This window comes from Anguilla anguilla, chromosome 5 (genome assembly GCF_013347855.1).
Source record: "Anguilla anguilla isolate fAngAng1 chromosome 5, fAngAng1.pri, whole genome shotgun sequence".
In the NCBI taxonomy this organism is placed as follows: Eukaryota; Metazoa; Chordata; class Actinopteri; order Anguilliformes; family Anguillidae; genus Anguilla; species Anguilla anguilla.
The window spans coordinates 13,704,112-13,723,842 of NC_049205.1; the positions used below are offsets into that span (position 1 = coordinate 13,704,112).

The following is a 19,731-nucleotide window of genomic DNA, read 5'->3' on the forward strand; positions in this document are numbered from 1 at the left end:
CATCATTTATGGGGATGTGCATCACCAAACCCGTGATATGTTTGTTACAGTAAGCTGTTGATGAAAGGGCAGCAGCATTGCCTTACAGTAAATGTGTATGCCTGGTCAGACAGAACCTCATAAAATATCGCCACCGCATACGCAAAAGGTGTTCACTTTACAGGCGACTCACCTGGACGTTTCCCAGATCCGTTCCCCGCCCCCTTCCCCCAAACCTGTCGGCCCGTCGTTCTGAGATGGAGCAGAAAGCATAGCTGCCAATGAGGGGAGTGCCCCATTGCCTCTTTGTCTGCCAAGCTACAACCCAAACTATGCAGCACTGGGCACGACTTTCCCCGTAGGGCGAGAAAATAATTTTTGAATAAATAATAATTTACATATCTCCAGTCCGCTAGCGTATCTCCCAGGCAACAGATTTTCTGCACTTTATGTTCTTTCTCACTGCACCTAAAAAACTATGAAAACTATGTTTTCATACTGTAGCTACAAACAGGATTAAAATCTGCAGTGGTCAGTCCTGCAAAAGGCAAGCGACGAAACCAGTTGTTAGTGTGGCGCGGTGTACAAATACACATTAAATTCTTGGTGACCCAATGGTGTATTTCACTGCTCCTAGTACTTGTGTTGCAGAAAATTGCTGTGTAAAATTGGTGATGTTGCTTGTTTATAATTTTATATATGGGACATCTTTTAAAAGTGCACTAACCTGTAATGTGGAATTGGAGCTAAAATGGTCAAGGTATTGCTTTGCAACACATTGGGTCAGCTCTGTATAACAAACATATGGCAATATTTAGTGCTGCTTCTTACAGCCACAGTAGATCCAGAATGCGTGTGAACAGATGCTGTGGTATATACTTCATGTAGGCCACTGACTATAGTCCACCTTCTCCATAATGCAGTGTCAATTATTTTAATATCTCATAGAATCAGTGCACTCCTGCCTATTGGCATTTCAAATAATTGTTAAGACTTCACTACTATGCCCTGTAATGTCTGTGCATTAATATTGTTTGTACCTCAATACCAACATTCAGCTTGCAGAATTCATGTGCTTGTTAGGTTTACAATCTTTGTGTTTCTTTACTGTGAGATCTATGAGCTCCTATGGTGCGGTATATACAATCTGTTTATATGGTTTGGTATCTGTGCATCTTTGAATTAAGTAATGTCTCCTGGACCTTGTCATGTGGTATTTGTATGTGTACGGTGTCTCTGTCAATATTATGTAGTGTCTCTGTATCCATATCATTTAGTTTTGTAAAGTCTGTTCCATGTGGTAACTGTCCATATCAAATGGACCAAACAGACCACTGTGAACATATTTTATGTTGCCCTTGTGTCCATTTTGCTTGTTATCGGTAGGAAACATCTTGAAAATCCATGCGCTCAGCTCAGAGCTACTGTTTTTGCTTCCATGAATTCCAGTACTGTTTCCTCAAAATACGTAACTAGATTCTGCAAATTCTCGAGAGCTTGCTTTTTCCAGTTGTGAGCAGGAAATTGGAGCTGGTTTGTCAAATAGAGCTCTTACAACACAAGAGGACTGGTTTGACTGTGTGGGTGTGTGTGTGCGTGCAGGCTTGTGTGTGTGTCTGCATGTATGTGTGTGTGTGTGTGTGTGTGTACATGTGTGCGTGGGTCTTGCCTCCTGTCAGTCAGTGACCCTGCCAAAGGTCAGCATTTTACACTAATTGTTATTATAATATCTACCTACTATTGTCAAAACAGTTGGTTTTCGTAATAGTTGGTGTAAAATGAGTACTTAAGACTGGACAGCCTGTCCCTAAACACACCTTACATCAAGAAGTATAGAGTAGCTGATACGTCATTCATCATTAAAATTTGGTAGATCATACTTCAGTTTTTATTACATACTTACATGTAATAAAATATATATGTCTGTACCTCAGTTTCATTAAATATAGTGCATGCACTTGCAGACAAACCACCTTCCAGAAATTATAATTATATATGCATATGACAATTATCAGATCAACAAAATGTTCATGTTGGTGGAACATTAGCTCTGTGGGCCCCTCCATATTTTATACTGCATAATTACAAAGACCAGCTTTATACCAACATATCCATCACATATTTCCGTCTGCAAGCTCAGCTGAAAACTGTCTGATTACTGTATGATTTTCTATACGTTTTAACAACACATATTCAAAATATAATATAGTAATGCCACATTGTAGTTCACGGTGAATCGTCAACATCGTATTTACGTAACGTGTGCTGCATGTACGTTTGATCTCACTCCATTTTGAGCAGTCTGTGCGTGTTTGCTTGCGACCGGAGATGAAAGGGAGATGGCAGACACCCTTTAATAGTCTCAGAAAGCAGACATTAGATGGAGGTGTTTAGATGAGAAATCATTAGTCATTGCTGCTGGTGAGGTTCACCAGCCAGTAAATACAGCGTAGGACCTACGGCAGACCTTCATTATTAGAAGGAGCTGCAGTGCACCTCTGTCGACATGCGCCAACATGCGGGTGTATTACCTTCATTGCCGGCTATGGCAAAGATGTGCATTGCATACCTCTGCCCACAAACAAGATTTTGAACAAAAGTGTAGCAGAGAGAAGAACTGTACTGAGCTGAACAGAATACGCAGACTGTTTTGGTATATTGAGATTCACTCTTAGGTTTTATGAGCTGATAATTTCAAGGGATTGAGTCAGTTTGTGCCGAGGAAAATAGAAAATATAAAGCATTTTTTTTCTCAGGTGCTCTTTCTTGGTTGCAATTTTCATATTTTGTACATCTACGGGAACTTCAATCAGGGATTTGAATAATAATGTAGAAGTCTCTGGCCAACCAGTGGTCACATGTTTGGTCAAATTAGACCAATTTCAGCATTTCATGGAAAGACGATGGAAACTGTTGACTACAATGTCTTGCAAAGGAAATCTTGCCAAGACTCTGATCCTTAACTGGATATATCTTCTATATTATACAGGGTCAGCACCAGCAGAGGTTTACTGGAGTGTCCCAATCTGCAGTGCCAAAAGTGCAATTGAGTTTCACTCATTTTTTTGTACTATTACTGTAAGATACAGTACCAAAGATACAGCACCAACATCTCACCTGTGAATTGAACCAGCAAAAGGAGAGATACAGGCACAGCTCTCTGACCCTTATACTACAGTGCTTCCCATGCAGGTCTGCTATAGTCTTTAGTTTGGATCCATCCCGAGCCAGCTGCTGGCATAAACACTCTATGCAGTCATTTAGGGCCATAACCATCTCTAGGCCACACAATCTAAGTTTAAAAAAAAATACATTTATTTTGGAACACATTCTAATTGTGCACTAACCCCCCTTCTTCCTGACTGCCACCAAAAAATTGCCAAAATCCTACAGCTGGCTCTAGATCAATCTCCACTTTTATAATACTTATACAAATAAAATAATAGTTCAAAAATAAAGGTGTGAGAATAAAAGATGTGTTGAAAATATTACATTCCCTGTGTTTGGGGATCATTTTAGAACAATCTAGTTACTTGTGGAGGTCTGAAACACATTAAAGATCAAGTATAAGCATAACATATTGGCAGTGTTAACAATTGTTCAGTTTGCGATTTGTACATTCTTTTAAATGTTTTTGAGAATGTAAAATGTTGTGTAAGCATTTCTATATTACACTGGTGCCCAGTGAGGATGGTATTAATTAAAATCTTATTAAAAATTCTAATTTAGTTTAGTTTCTTAAAATCCCAATGCAAACCTGCTAGTTGCTAAATTTAGTCCAATAGCTTCATAATCATACAGTTTCAGTTCCATTGTGTGACAGTGCTCTGAGGTTTGATTAGCAGTTGTCTGGTTCTGGGATATCACACAGTCATACACACAAACGTTCAGTGTTACATCAACTGTGTACATTTTATGCTGATAAAGTGCATTTGAGCACTCATATAAACTCTGTAATAGTTAAATTAACACAGAACATTTGACTTTGTAAAGTAGGTCATTCCAATCTTAGTCCAACTGGAATAATTCCAACTTCTTGAAATCATGTACATGTCTATGATACAATTTTGCTAAGGTGAATAGTTATCATGTTTGGATTTATGCCCCACCACCGTAACAAGAAAGTTGATTGATGGGCAATTTATTCTTCTGCTGGATTAGTAGCTGTTTATTTGTATTCTTTTTCAAATTATTTCACAGAGCATAATGAGGTTTATTCAATCAGGTGGAGCATATCACAGTGAACATGATGCAATCATGATTTTTATGATGTCTACACTTTGTTTATTTCCCTTTCATTCTCTAATTTGTCTTTATGGTAAACGCCATATATTGTAATTATGTTATTCATTGATTATCCACAAACGATGCTTTTACAATCCAAGCTCAATGAATATTTGTTATTTATATTTCATAAATCCCCCCATGCCTTAATTGAGATCATTTGCAATCAGTAAGGACACAGGCTGAATATAAACCTAAACATAAACCACACAAATGTTTTGTGCATTCATATACAAGTCAGTTATGGAACATTACTGTTCAAAAAGATAAACAGACAAACAAGCAAATATCCTCCATAATATCACGCATAGGGAACATTCTCAGTGCCAGTCAAATATTGACAGTCAAATATAAAATACATAAATAAATAATGGTATTAGCACTAATTACAAAAATAATAAACCAACTTTCATAGGATAAATTATGTTCCATCTACAAATGCTTTAACCAAAATGAATAAACTATAACGAGTAGGTGAACAGACGCGCCTTCCTGGCACTCAGGTACTTTCTGTTGATGAGCGCGGGGCATCTTCTTACTCTCATCAGTTACAACCTGTGGACTATACGCTATGCCCGCACAACCGCCAAAACTCCGTTTTGACAAGCTAACAGTCAATATTAGCGAACGTTTGTTGAACGAGGTAGGTCCCAAGTCTTCCTCTTGAGAATCTACGGCACATAAAGAGAAACCCCTTTCGAATTGATGGGCTTTCATAGTTTACCCTATCAGGTGCAAACCGCCGACAAGTTTCCACCCACCAACAACAGAGGAAAAAAGTCTGTGCCCAAATCCAAACCTCAGATTCTTCACTGGCAGGCTGAACAACATCTCCCGTGAAACAAGAACCGGCTGCTACAGCTTTGTTCACCTTTTCTTTTGACAATTATTTAATAGAAATCAAGTTTATAGCCTACTTAACGTGGGAATATGTCATTCTGTTATGCTTGTTAGTTTTAAACTGTTTTACTTTTCTGTCTTCAAACAAAAGACTGGAGGATTAAAATGACCCACCCAATATGTACATGCAGATATCCCCTGCAGGTACATTTGGGATTGGAGTTTCTCTGATCTTTGGCGCAGCACGCTTGAAGGAGGGAAAAACAGCTCTCATTGGATTTAAAGGGTAACCCGCACGGCGCTCGTAACTAACTGCACTCTTCCCTCTGTGCTGTACAAACAGTGCCCGTTCGTTTGTTGCGGACATCGCGAATGTGGACTGAGAGGATTCGGGGGGAGCGAAACAAAATCTTCAGTTTTTCTTCTGATACACTTGAAAAAACTTGGAAGCGCCCAATGTTGCAACCACTGGTACGGTTTTACTTCATTCATTTGCCATTCCGCTGGGATTTCAGAACTCCTCCAGGATTCTCTGTTTAAGGACACCGGTGGAATTTCCTTACACTCTTCTTCCCTGGGGTTTTAAAAACGCTGGAAACAGGTGTATTTGAGCAACTCAAGATGTCCATTCTCCCTTCAAGATTCATTTACGTGTAAGGATTCCATTTTCACTCCTTACGATAATTGCGCGTGCATTCTTGCCAATAGAAGTCGCTAAAAGCCAGCTTTTACTCGTTGTTCAGGTATTAATTCAGTGTTATTACCTGTGATTTATTTTGTTCTTTTTCTGTCCCCCAGGTGTTTACATTTCCTCGCCCTTTATTTCCAGATACAGGTAGGATTATGCTATTGCTGTCATTGCTGAGTTTTTTGGACATTGAAGCTGTATTTAAATGCAAATTATTTATGAAAATAAAGTTTTCAAAATTAAAAGTAAGGTGCTAGTAAACTGCGCGTTTTCTATTTAGGCGTTTCAGTGTTCTCAAATGCAGTTAAGCTTGCTTTAACTGTAAAAAAAAAAAAAAAAGTCTGGAAACGTTTTTCTTTGAAGAGCGCCATGTGTCTAAATGTTTACAGTGGTAAGGACGTTAATTTTATCGTCTCTTTGTTTACATCTGGTGATTTATTATTGGTGATAGTGCATTAGTGCTTCTATCAGCAGGGTAGTTCAGTTGATGTGTTCATGTGTTTTCAATCTGCAGACGTCCATGCAGTAGGAGACGCAATATGAAAGCCCTTACTGAACATGCTGTCATAATGTCAAGACAGCCAAGTTATATAGACATTGCCGTGTATAGATTTTGAGTTCTGAACTGGACATTCACCAATTTGTGATTTATCATGTGATTGCTTCTAATTATCGTTGCGTCGTTTACCTCCATTTGGCCTGCACCATGATAGACAGGACTTTTTTGTGATTTAGTGAAAAACATTAGTAAAGCAGCATCCAATACTTCTCAACGTGTCAAATCAAGATTTCTTACTGAAGAGTTTATACATGTTTTTATTTATATATTTATTTATTTGTTTGTTTTTTCCCCTCAAGACTTCATCTGAGGGATCGACTCAAAGAAGTAGCTTAAGCCAGGGGTGCACAACTCCGGTCCTGGAGGGTAGGTCTGCGTGCTGGTTTTTATTCCAACCAATTACCTTAGTTTTACTTTCCTGACATCTCTACCAGATAGGCCGGTTCACTCTCGTGCTTCAGTTGAGTAAAATATTTAGGATGCACTTGCAGTCTGCGGCTGTAGCTGGCGCATACGAATGTCAGTCAATATATAATGGAGCTAATTAACTTAGAGCATAATTTGGCACAACAATCTTGAAACGGATCGGCCCTTGTGGTGCACCCCTGGCCTAAACAATCGTATATTAAAAAACACTATTTATTCAGTAAAATTTAATGTATCTTAGTCCACCAAATCTACTTGATATAAGCCTTATCTAAAGCATAAGTTCAATTATGGTTAATCGTTTTGTGTAAAATAAACTGTTTAGCAAAATTATAGATTCACGACCGTTAAATGATTAATGGAGGCGAATAATGTAATGTAACCGAGCGCCTGGAACAGTATTTTGCCATCTCGTGTCTCTTGTTGAGAGAGCAAGAAGGGAAACATTTCTGTCTGTCTGCGTCTCTGCAAGTCGAGCAGCGTATTTCCCTTTAATGTCTGTATGAACAAAATCATCAGATATCAAAATAAAACTGCAACAAAAATTCAAAATTATGGTTGAGATAATAATAATAATAATAATAATAATAATAATAATAATAATAATAATAATAATGTATTCTTTTTTTCTAAATTTAGAAAGTGTGAACTTATAGCGTGACTCAAGACTCAAATTTCTAATTTCAGAACTTCCGAGCCACAGGGCTGCCTTGAAGGTCCCGACACCTATGTTAGTCATAAAAGTCCCTGGGAGAAGGAAACTGGTTATCGCGCCCCATCTTTACACCGTGTGACCGCTTTCAACTGCAGTCATTACACTGACAGTGACATCCCTTTGTGTGAGATGGATTACATTTATTTACCACCTGCGAGGCTCAGAAGTTTGACTAACATTTTTTAACGCACTTCAGACAGCTGTTTTCAATCAGTCTTTTTAATGAGGCATTTCATTGACATTGTCATGGTAAAGGTTGATTTCACATTTCCACTGAGAACTTTGCATTCTACTGCATTTGTTAACATCCTTCAGATAGAATGAGCAAACCTTTAAACAATTCAGAGATCACTGAAATTAAATGAGTGATACGCAATTTAAAAATGTCAAAACTAAAATCGTTTGACTGTGGTTAAGAAGATGAGTAACTGCCTACAGTACATGGCCCTAACATTTGCTGTACTGGAATACATAGCCCTATATAATATTCCTCACAATGGACCCAAAAACCTGCACAGTAAATTGTCAGTGTATTTTACTCTGATAAAGTACATTTTATCCCATTTTGACTCATGTAAACTCTGTTAGGGTTAAATTAGCACTGAGTATTGCATTTTGTTCTCTTCGAAACTATAATCATTTGCACTGGTAAAATCACAGAGTAACATCTGTGTGATCACCGAGTAACATCTGTGTGATCATCCCCGCAGTGCGTTAGCCAAAATACAGTGCGTGTTTAAAGAGCATTGGAGATTTGAAATGCATGTGCAAATATATGGGAGCCATCCAACGGACCCAATTTCCAAGGTGGATAAATAGGTCAAACCAGTGCATCCCATTTTATAGCCAGATCACAATAAGAGGGCACATTTGAAGAGGCCTCCTCAGAACTAACAAAGCCTGTGTGGGCTGGAGAAAATTAAACGCAACTTGATTACATAACTATGTGCTCAGCTTGTTCCAAAGGAGTTGGCACAAACAACAGCCTAGTGTAAGCAGTTAGATATTTCATCGTGAACTTTTTTTTTTTGTGGCAGTAATTATAATACCAGTACTTCAATTACATATTTATAGCTATTTGTTAGATTGCACATGTGATTATATAATTTGTTTGACTAATTGCTTTCACAGGAATAGAATCTTCCATTCTGATATGATGCTGAAAAGATGACTGACGAATAAGATATTTATATTTTTCCACATCTGACAGTAACAGACGAGTAGTTTGACCAACTGCTGTAGATAAATGTACTGAATTTAAACAGTGTGATAAATGTATTGTATTGTATTTGTAGTTTATAGGATGTATTTCGGACCATGAACCAGCCTTTTGCGGAGTGTGAGGTTCCACCCTTGTCTCGGAAGTGGTTTTTAAGACTAATATATGCTTGATACACTTCCCCAAACCAACATACCAGAAATTAATAGGTTGGGAGATGTATTTTGAGGGAATACAGTCTGCCCTATACATCTCAACCTTTGCTTGCTCACATAACTTTAAGCATTACCCACCGTGCTGGCTGATGAGGCAGTTGTATGTCTGTACCACTTTCTCTTTTCCTAATTTTTGGGTAGCAATAGATGTTGCCTTTGTCAGATGTTTTCCGACTATGAGACAAGCCTTTTCATAGAAAGACTTCAGCTTTACAGGGAAACATGTTGACAAGACACCATTGAAAGTGTACTTACATAATGCCTTTGTGCATATTAAGTCAGCAAATGAGCATTACATAATTTAGTTGTTTAAATGCCAAGCTTGCTCCGCACAGCAGTGATTGTTTGCACATTGTTAAATCTTCTCCAGAGCACTTTTAAAGGTGACCGTTTAAATTTAAGCCCTATGAGAGAGGAGTGGGGGTGTGCCATATTACTTGTTGAATCAATTATTAAATGCATATAAAAAATAAAAATAAACTGTTTTCATAATTAAAAACTGAGACATTAAAAAGTCTGGCTGGAGAGGCTTAATGACAAGGATTCAAGGCTTGTAAGTTTGCTCCTAGGTTCGAATCCCGGGTAAGGCACAGCCATTGTGCATTTACTGTAGGTGCATAGCTTGAATTTCCAGCAATCAAAATAAACATAATATAAAACACAGTGGCAGATGTTGACAACAGCAGCAGCTCAGAGCAGATGAACAAAATGAAAATCAGTTAAAAAGGTATTTTCATGTCATGCATTTCATATGGAGAATTTTCTCTTTGACGTATAGCAATATACAGTAAATAGGAAAAATAGCCTCCGTTTAAACAGGACGGTCAAACAAGAAAGAATCCTGAGTATGCGAATGTGCGCATGATTAGCCACCTGAGAGCAGCCATCTAAAAGGCCACCGCTGTATAATTAGCTTGCTCTACAGCTGGTGGACTGGGTCCTGGCATGGATTGAGATTCCAGGAGTTGAAAAATACAGCCAGTGTTCCATTTTTTTTTAGCACCGTCTGCGCATGAATCCGTCAGCAGGTGCAAATGCATAACAGGATAGTGTGGAACCTTCGCTAGTCTTCAGGGATTGATCTGTGGTCCCAGTTTGGTTACCCCCTCCAACTGGTCAAACAGAGAACCAGACCAGGGAAAACATTGGAGGGGATGGATATACTCAAGGTGGATCCCCTCAGGGTGCATTTCCAGGAGAAAGAAAATGTTTGTGCCTGAACCACAGAGTACATTTTGGTTTCTGATGTATGTCAGGTTGTGAGTGTATGCTTGATTTTAACCTAAAAAAGGCCTTATTATATATATATATATATATATATATATATATATATATATATATAATTACATAAATGTTTATGTTTTGGAATAGTAATGCAGTCGTCTTTCCTAACCTGACTAAATGCACATATTAGTGAACAGGTGAAGACTAATATTGTCCAGAATGTTTTTGTCTGCTCCGCTGCAGAAATCTGAATGGTTGAGCCAGATGGATTTACCACAAGGTTACATCCAAACGTCCCACCATAATTATGCTACTCTTCAGATGAAAGTGTAATGCATGGCACAGAGATGATTCACTCTTTAGATAAACACACAGAGGATGTAACATTTAGTTTTTTTTAAGTACTGGAAATGATCAAATATTTGATGAAAGAAGTAAAACTTGAGTTTTCATTTAGGTATGTTAGAGTATGAGCATTTTTCTGATGCATTTGTGGACAATTATGTTGAGACGTATAGTAATGAGCTCAATGGTAATCATTTGTGGATCATTTGCACGTTCACTGACCTCCCCTTCCAGATAGACTCCAGTTAGGTCAGACTGATTTTAAGTCAAAATGTCACACTTATGATCCTAGAGTATGTAAAGTCATTACTGTATGCGACCAGATACTGTTGTGCAGATGAATTCATTAAAAAGAAGGAGCAAAAGTAACACAGCGGGTAACCACTATCGCGTGGTCTGTTCCCTTCTAGGAGTCTCAGCAGAGCTCTGCAGATTTCCGGTTCTACATCGTGAACCACACGAGAAACCCAGATGAGTTGAGTCGGAAGCAGATCCGCATCTACCAGCTGTACAGCCGCACCACCGGCAAACACGTGCAAATCCTGGGGAAGAAGGTCAACGCCAACGGGGACGACGGGGGCAAGTATGGTACGAAAGATTTTCGATTTTTGAACCTGCTGAGACCCATCAGATTTGGATCAAAACAGGCTACTGTTTTAAAGATACTGTATCACTCAGGTTGGGTTTGCTTGACCAAATATAACTGGCTTTTATTTTCTGCATACAATAAAATATGGATATAATTTCACTTATATTTTATGAGTGTTTGCAGGGAATGTAGTATATAGCGCTATCACTGATGTTCAATATCAATATCGATATCAAAGTTATTACAGCTGGGTTGTACTAATATTTCAATGCTGCTAATGCTTGGGTCAGGTTTTGACACAAGGCCCTTGTGTTCAGGTCCTCAGCAGTTTAGGGGATTTGTGATTTTCAGCAATTCATTCTTTTCAAATTTTAGCAACATCAACATTTCCCATTTGTTTTTTGCTGTTCCAAATGTTCTTTCAAACATCGCACATGATTACACTACCTATTGCACATAACTTTTTCCACAGTTAATTTTAAGCAAAGATGCAAAGAGCCAACTCTTCCAAATATTTTTATTTTATCTGTCCTGTGTATGGAGAGTATCATGTTTTATTGTCCACAATGTGCTGATAAAATGTAACAGAGATAAAACGACTGCAGTAAACTTCCTTGGAGTTGAAATATTCTTCATCAAGGGAGGGGGAAAAATTGCTTCATACATGCTTTATAACTTGTTGGAGAAATTGAAACATGTTGCCATGAGCCAGGAGATATAAATATGGAGGTGTTGAAAAATGTGATTTAACCATTACAGTTTCATTGCTTTAAGCCATGTTGGCAGTCTATAAACATTGCAAATCCATTCAGAAACCTGGAAGCAGATTTCATCCCTTACATGAAGCAAAGTGTTTGACAATGTCGTCTTTTGTCTTATCATATTCCAACTAGACTTATAGATCACTTGTATTACCTCTCTGTTGAAGTCAATCGGTATAGTTTTTCTGGGTTGAAGTGTGAAATTTCATCAACATATTAACTTACTAGAGAAATGGCGGTGAAGAAGTGCAATTGCATTAGTAACATATGCTAAATGTGTTTAGCAGACTGAACAATAGAAATAATGCATTCATCAGCGAAGCCAAGTAGCATTAGTATAATACTTAGCACTCAATGAGTGGTGAATATGAGATACCAAGCTAACAAAAAATGTTCTCTCGATGTTGCTCGAAAGTTTTGTCAATATTATAACATTGTTACTACACGGCAGCATCATTGTGAGAACGTTTTGTGTTAGCTGGGTAGCAGGTACGTACAGTTGCGTTCATTTCGTAAATTTTTGGTAGTGTTAAGTGCTTGTTGCTGGAGCTGTGCTCAGCAGTGTTCAGCGTATGTGCCGGTTGCAGGTGTGGTGAACAGCTGTGCTGAGCACTGGAGGTGCGCAGCAGACCCACGGGGGCTGAAGTGGGGGTGTCGTTCTGCGTGCTTGTCAGAGCTTGAGTAGAAGCAGAGCCAGGCATTCCCATGGGCCCTGCCAATACGCACCCCCCCCCCACCCCACCCCAACCCCAACCCCATTCCACCTCCCCCAGCACTGAGGCCTGAGAGCCTACTGACATTCATTAACATGCAACCACGAGAGGCCCAGTTTCTGATAGTTCACTCACAGCCGCAAGCTTACAGTCTCACCGTGGAGTCAGGAGTGCACAACAGGGAAACAGTGTGGAGCACTGGTCAAGGATATAGAATTGTGAGCAGATGGTTGCAAGTTTGAATGTTGAAAGGACCTGAATTGAACAGCACCATTGTGAGACCCGCTATAGATAATAGCACCACTGGATGTTGTGTTAGAATGATGAATTTTCCTTTTGGAACTTTTGAAGAACCGACCAACGGAGAGGTAGGGAACAAATAACGCATGGAAGACACTGACCACAGATCAGTATGCCTTGTGAATATATGGGGAAAAGAATAGATTGTTATGTAGACGGTTACTCAAAACAAATACACATGAATATAGTCATCTGTCAGGCAAGTGATCAGTTATACTATTACAGCAACATCTTCTTATACTGTCCTGCTAGCATTACAATAGGTCCTTGCAGAAGTTGCGATATTATTAATTCCAGAAGGCGATGGAAATTTACAAAGGGTACCAACTGTATTATCAACATGCCTGCTTAAACACTTGTCCTGAATACAGCCGCCAGCTCAAATTCTTCTGCAGATCAAAGGCTAAAGGAAAAAAGAGTCACCTGTACAGTAGGTGTAAAAAAATTCAAACTCCCTCAGCACATTGCACCATGCCTGCCATTTCACTCCAGACTCCAACTCAAACACCGACAGACAAAGCTCAAACGATACAAGCAAATATTTATATTTTTCACATGAACCTGCCTCTCTGTTATTTTATGTATATGAACCTGCCTTTTTTTTGGAGGAATCTACCTGTCTGTTGCCAATTTGCTTACCTCCTTTATTGGTTTTACCAACGAGTGGGACAGTCTGCGTATTTCAGGGAATTCAGTCCTACTTTATGGCTTGGCCTTAATTTCGAAAAACAAACATTAAGAAGTTGTATTTTTTCCACATCATACAGGCATGTTATTTTCTGCTTGAAAGTTTGAAAGAAGAAAAAAAGAAAAAGGCATGTAACAAACAGAGTAAACAGTTTATTTTTTAAATAAACAATTCTTTGTAAAGTGGGAGACGGGAATTTCATCCTTAATGATAATATCTTGCATGTGGTAGTGAACCAGTAAAGCTTTTTTTTAATTAGAGAAGATGCACATACGTTCTTACCTCTGCCCATGGTTAAGAATATTATCTCTGTAGCTATAATCGGAATTAAAAAGCCTTAAAACCACCAGTAACATTCAACCTGCAACTTCCCGAAATAAAAACAAAGAAGAATGAACAAAATCCTTTTTGGAAAATCAAGCATTTATCTGCAGGCAAGATGCAATGCTGCATCTGTACAGTAGAATGAAATTGATTGTTGCTTCACTTCTCAAGATATAGTTCTGTTTTCTTGCCGTGTTAAATGCACCTTCTGTTTGCTACGGCTAAATGCATCTGCTAAATGCCTAAGCTGTAAGTAGTCATTTTTACATTAAAACATGGTACAAACCTAATTCTAGAACAATTTAGTCAGTCAAACCTGGCTTCCACTTGGTTGCTCAGCCCTTCAGAGACACACAGTATTTGACTTCTTTTTTTTTTAATTGAGCGAGCAAGGACTAAGGAGACCTTAGTTTGGAACATAAGCCCGAAGGACCCAAGTCGTGTCTTAAATTTCAATCAGGTCTCTTAGCCGTGGAGAGTTGCCTCATGGGGATGTAGGGGGAGACAGTGTGTAAGTGTGTGTTTACAGTAAAAGAGGTCACAGGTTGAGGAGGCCAGCTTGGCCTCCACACAGTGCTTCCTTATCAAATGTAATTCACTGGGTCAGATAGCATGTAGCTCTGCAGGTGCATGTTTTTCAGTTTAAATGTTTTCATGAATGTTGAAAAGCCTTGTATTCATGGAACAAAAGACTTATTAATACTCTGTAATGTAGAATTCTTTGTTTAGTGAATGATTCACTTGATAATTGTACAGTCCTGTTCATCATTTATTTGTGTTATTTTCAAAACTATTGCAGACATAAACTTACAAAATTGGTTTCATTTGAAAGAAAGTGTCTGATTGAGATGTTGAATACACCATCAGATGAACTCTTAACACTGAGGTCAGTCCAACACTTTGCAGAGAGTTCAATCAAACACTTTACACTAAGCTCAGTCTAACTCAGTACACTGAGGTCAATTAACACTTTGCAATGGGATTAATCTAACACTTTATACTGAGGTCAATCTCACACTGTACACATAGTTCATTCCAACACTTTACACTGAAGTCAATCTAACACTGCACACTGAGGTCAATCTTGCACTGCACACTGAGGCTAGTCTAACACTGCACACTGAGGTCAATCTAGCACTGCACACTGAGGCTAGTCTAACACTGTACACTGAGGTCAATCTAACATTTTACACTGATGCCAGTCTAACATTTTTTCACTGAGGCCAGCCTAACACTTTACATTCTTCCTTTCAGCTCTCCTGGTGGTTGAGACAGAAACCTTTGGAAGCCACATCCGAATAAGGGGAAAGGAGAGCGGCCACTACATCTGCATGAATAAGAACGGCAAAGTCATTGGCAAGGTGCGTGCCTAATGGCCAAGTGCCCATCAAACAATCAATGTTTAACATTTCAGAGGCTGACTTGAGTAGGTTGGTCTGGTCCAAACAGTCTGCCCGCCGCCCAAACAAAAAATTAAACATTTTTTAAATCAGGACCACACAGATTAAAGGGCAAGTGTTGGGTTTGGTTAAAAAATGTTACCTTTGACAGGAACCGTGACTCTCAGGTAAGGGTTCACAGAGATGTACTAAACATTACAGACTGAAGTGTTCCCACTGAATGCAAAAATAGCTTGTCATTGTGTCCAGTGAACATTGTTCATCTGACAAAGAATAAAGTAAAGGGAAGCTTTGTTATGGATGATAATGACATCATGCTACGCTATGGCTATGCTATGGCTCATCATGTTATGGCAATTTCATAGTGTATGAATAGGTCACGTGGTTTAGTACAAAATCTGGACCAATGGTTCATCATTTTGTCACCTGGAGACGGAGGGCAGGATGTCTATCTCATTATGCACTAGCTTTCCTCCTTTGGTCAATCAGTCACCTGCAGTCTGTCTGCACAAGCTACACCAATAATGCCCCTTTCCATCTCAATAGCTGCGCAAACATAACTGGTAAACATCGGAGTAAAAATTAGCAGCTTGACATCACGTGCACACAAGGAAACTAATGCTTATGAGCAGCGAGGAGGAAAGAGGGATTATAAAATCCATTTTAAATGTAATTTTGAAAACATGGGAATCATTTTGTCTTGCTCATTTGAAGTAAACATTTCTGCATTGGTGAATGTATACAGGATTGAAATTGCAATTACACCACTTCTTCAAATAGTGACTATATAATCAGCAGTTTTTTTCATGTTGGATTACATCAACTCACAAAGTCTCAATGAATAATTCTGTTTATCATTCTAAACTAATGTACCGGGTTCAGAGGTAAAGGTGTTCGAGTATAAGGAATTGTAAATATGAGGCGTATAAGAACTTTAGTTTATGTATAGGACAGTGTAACTGGGCCTCTTAAAAAAGGTCCAATTGCGTAACAGTCCCAGTTTTAAATGTGGAGTGACTGTCTAACTCAGGTGGGCCTAGTGGGGAAAGTGCCTTTTTCCACTTTAGGCGGCTTATATCCAAGTCAGCCCACAAATGCATTTTAGCCACCCTTTTAATCTGTTATGAATGGTACATTCCAGCATTTTTGGCTTGTTTCATATACTGTTAAGCAGTGTTTCCTAACCCCTATCCTGAGGGCATGCTGGGTGTATGGGTTTTCATTCCAGGTTAATTAGTTACATTTGACAGAGTTGTTAAATGAACAGAGATCAGGGCCTGTCAACAGGCACGGAGCAGCATGTGCTGCTAGGTCTTTATGAAAGAAATGTCGAGGTTAATTTATTTTCAAAGACACAAGTAAGTGTTTTGCTTCAAATTTTTTGCACTCTCGGCAAATTAGTACATGTCATACTGATTGACTTAATCAATTACATTAAATTACTGAACCAGTCAAATCAAACCAGTTCAGACTATGGGCGGGGTCTTGGTAAATACCTTTAATCTGGTATCTCTGTTACCACAGACATGCCTCTAACGACTCATTTCTCTCTTCAAGGGTTGAATGCAAGCAATTGTCAGGTGGTGTCAAACCCAGATCAGTACTCACTCAACAGCTCTATGAAAACAAATTCATTAGAAGCAGCTGGGAAAAAAAAAAAACAAACACACTACATATAAAATGAATCCATTCAGCCACAGTTGGGAAATATAATTATATACTGGTCTAAATATAATGTTTAAATTCTGGCTATAGGAGATATTTTTGCCTGACTGTTACTGAAATATTGTATGCAGACTCAGGGAATCATAGCCTTATTTTGAGCCAAGACTAGTCTTGGTCCTTTCTTTACATCATTGTGCATTAAGTCAATATGGAAGCTTCTTATGGTGGTGTTGCCAATTATGGAAAAACAGGGGCTTAGAAGTACAGACTTCTGACAATTTTGTCAAAAACAAGTTTATATTTACTTGCACAGTGACATAATTGTAGCATAATTGGAGTGTTTTAGTGGGCCAGTGTGATTATTATCTGTTCACACTGTAGCAACCCCCCACTGGTCAATTAGGCTCTCTACATCCACTTCCTCAAGTTGTGTATGAAGAGTGTTCCTTGACTCATGTCTGTGCAAGCTCACCTTATACACTGCAATGCAAAGTAGTGACATCACATGTTTTGGTGGAGAATACAGTACATTCTTGCCTGTGCTACATTGCCTGCCTGTGAGTGAATGGGAGAGGTTGCAGCAATGAGTGCGGTACTTGAGTGCAATTGGACATTCCAACTTGGGAGAAAAAGGAGAGAAAAAATGTATAAACAATTGTGTGATGTAGCTGTGCTCTATTTGCAGCTCAATGGTGGGAGCGAGGAGTGCGTCTTTGTGGAGGAGTTCTTGGAAAACAACTACACAGCTCTGGTATCGGCCAAATACAAAGGGTGGTACCTGGGCTTCAACAGGAAGGGGAGACCCAAGAAAGGGTCACGGACAACGCAGACGCAACAGGAAGTGCACTTCATGAAGCGCCACCCAAAGGGCAAAGTGGACCCACTGGAAGAGTTCCGTTTCACCACGGTGACCAAAAGGACACGCAGGGCCCGGCGCATAAAGCCCAACCCCCATGTCAACTGACTGCTGGGTTTCCATGGAAACCTCATCTCAAACGTTGAAGACAATCATTTAAACGATACAGGAAAAGTTATATTTTTATACTTGAGGAGTATGAAACATCCTCCACCACTGGAGGCTTCTGGGATATTGATATTGTTATTATTATTATTGTGTCTGCTATTTATACTGGATAGAGCAAGGAAAAGACCTTACCAACATGTTTATGTTGCTACTTCAAGAAGTGAATGAACTGAATATTTTCTTTCTTTTGACTGGAAAAGGGAGTTCCACTCGATGGAAACCCCCCATTTCATAGGGATACTCACAAGACGGATCCCATAATATGCACTGGGATTGAATGCCATGGATACCAGGATGGGGCAATACAACAGCATGTTACGTTGACACTTTAGGTAACTGCTTAGCTTTTAAGTGCAATATTTTTTTTTAAACGTTTTTTTCTTTTTGTCAGATAACTTCTGTGACATATTCTTTTTTGGCAACCTAGCTACAATCTGGTGGGTGGAATGTGCTGAATCCACTGTGGACTGCATTATTATTATTATTATTTTATTGGCATTTTTGTGCAACCTGTGATTCAGCTTGACACAGCATGCTTGGACTGGCCTGACGGCAGTGCAGACTGCGTTTCATGTCAACAGAGCACTGGAGTTGAAGTGTATGAAAAGCCTCATTTGTTACTCCCATTGCAGTGGCAGACTATGAGAAGAACACAGGATAGCCTGCCCTCTTGTTTTCAGGTGCCTAAAAAGCTCCGTCATTTGTAGCGGTTATGAATGAAATCTCCCTTTAAATTATTTATGAAAGCTAAATAATTTATTGAAGCTGTTTATTTCACCGATCTGTTCTTAATACAGACATTGACACTCTGTGATTAAGTTATGATTTGTGAAGCAAAATTTTGACTTGTCACTTTTCTAAAACTAAGAACTGTCCATACATGCAGGAGGTTCTGGAGTAAAAGACAAAAGGCTTGCATTGATAGTCTTTTTTCATTTCAAATCCACAAGAGTCATTCACCACCAACAATGTCACAGTAATGCTGTTTGAAGGCTTTTATTTGTGCCCCCAGAAATATGTCAAGAAATCACAAAATCCCAAAGAGAAATGAAATTATTTATGACTTCATTAGTTCAAATGTAATCAATTTGAATGAATCAAGTGCATGCCCAGAAACCCTGCTCATCTGTGGAGCCTTACAATGTACAGATTGCTTAAATAGTTCCTGTTAGAACTGGCACAAAGCAGAAAATGAGGGGTAACTGGATTTGTGGGACACTTTGGACATATAGACAACCATATTTACATGGTTTATCCACAGTGCCAGTAGGTTTTACACGCTTTATTTTATTTTTTACTTTGTACGAGATGCTACTAACAGCGTGACACATTTATGATTTAAAAATGTATACAAACTATTTTTATGACTATGGTAATATATTTATTGCTTCTCTTTGTAAATACAACCTGATGAATTTCTTAGGCCATGTTAATAAAATGAGGACTATATTTAATGAGGAAACAGGATGATTGTGTGATTTTGGTTTTAGTATCTGCCCCTTTGATTTCTTACCTCGGTGGTAAGAAATGGTGTGCATGGCCATCATGCATAGTATAATACTTTTATACACAGTGCTTAAAGGCTGAACATTGCTGAGTGTGTACGTGTGTGTGTGTGTGGATGTGTGTGGGTGTGTGTGCGTGTGTGAAAAAGTTAACCTAGTCTATTGGTCATTAAAAAAATTATATATATATAAATACTAATTACCTTTAATTAGCTTTGATTTCACTTGCTTCCTTACTTACTGATACATATTAGACCTCAATATTGTA

General features: G+C 38.7%; 1 protein-coding gene across 2 annotated transcripts; it reads left to right on the forward strand.

Moving 5' to 3' along the window:
* Nucleotides 1-4,835: 4,835 nt before the first annotated feature.
* Nucleotides 4,836-19,412, forward strand: LOC118226952 (fibroblast growth factor 18-like). 2 transcript variants are annotated; one of them, XM_035416960.1, is made up of 5 exons: nucleotides 4,836-5,574; nucleotides 5,933-5,938; nucleotides 10,905-11,082; nucleotides 15,124-15,230; nucleotides 17,620-19,412. In XM_035416960.1, exons 1-5 carry the CDS (start codon nucleotides 5,476-5,478, stop codon nucleotides 17,896-17,898), a joined length of 669 nt encoding a protein of 222 aa, XP_035272851.1. In that variant the 5' UTR covers nucleotides 4,836-5,475; the 3' UTR covers nucleotides 17,899-19,412. The 2 variants fall into 2 exon arrangements, with proteins under 2 accessions (XP_035272851.1, XP_035272852.1); XM_035416961.1 differs by having other exon boundaries at nucleotides 4,838-5,756; nucleotides 5,902-5,938.
* The last annotated feature ends 319 nt before the right edge of the window (nucleotides 19,413-19,731 follow it).

Excerpts from the sequence above, each read along its gene's own strand:
- LOC118226952 (XM_035416960.1), top strand. The coding sequence starts at position 5,476 with ATGTGGACTGAGAGGATTCGGGGGGAGCGAAACAAAATCTTCAGTTTT. Across the intron at positions 11,083-15,123 it reads GGACGACGGGGGCAAGTATG|CTCTCCTGGTGGTTGAGACA; the intron begins GTACGAAAGATT and ends TCTTCCTTTCAG. Across the intron at positions 15,231-17,619 it reads ACGGCAAAGTCATTGGCAAG|CTCAATGGTGGGAGCGAGGA; the intron begins GTGCGTGCCTAA and ends CTCTATTTGCAG.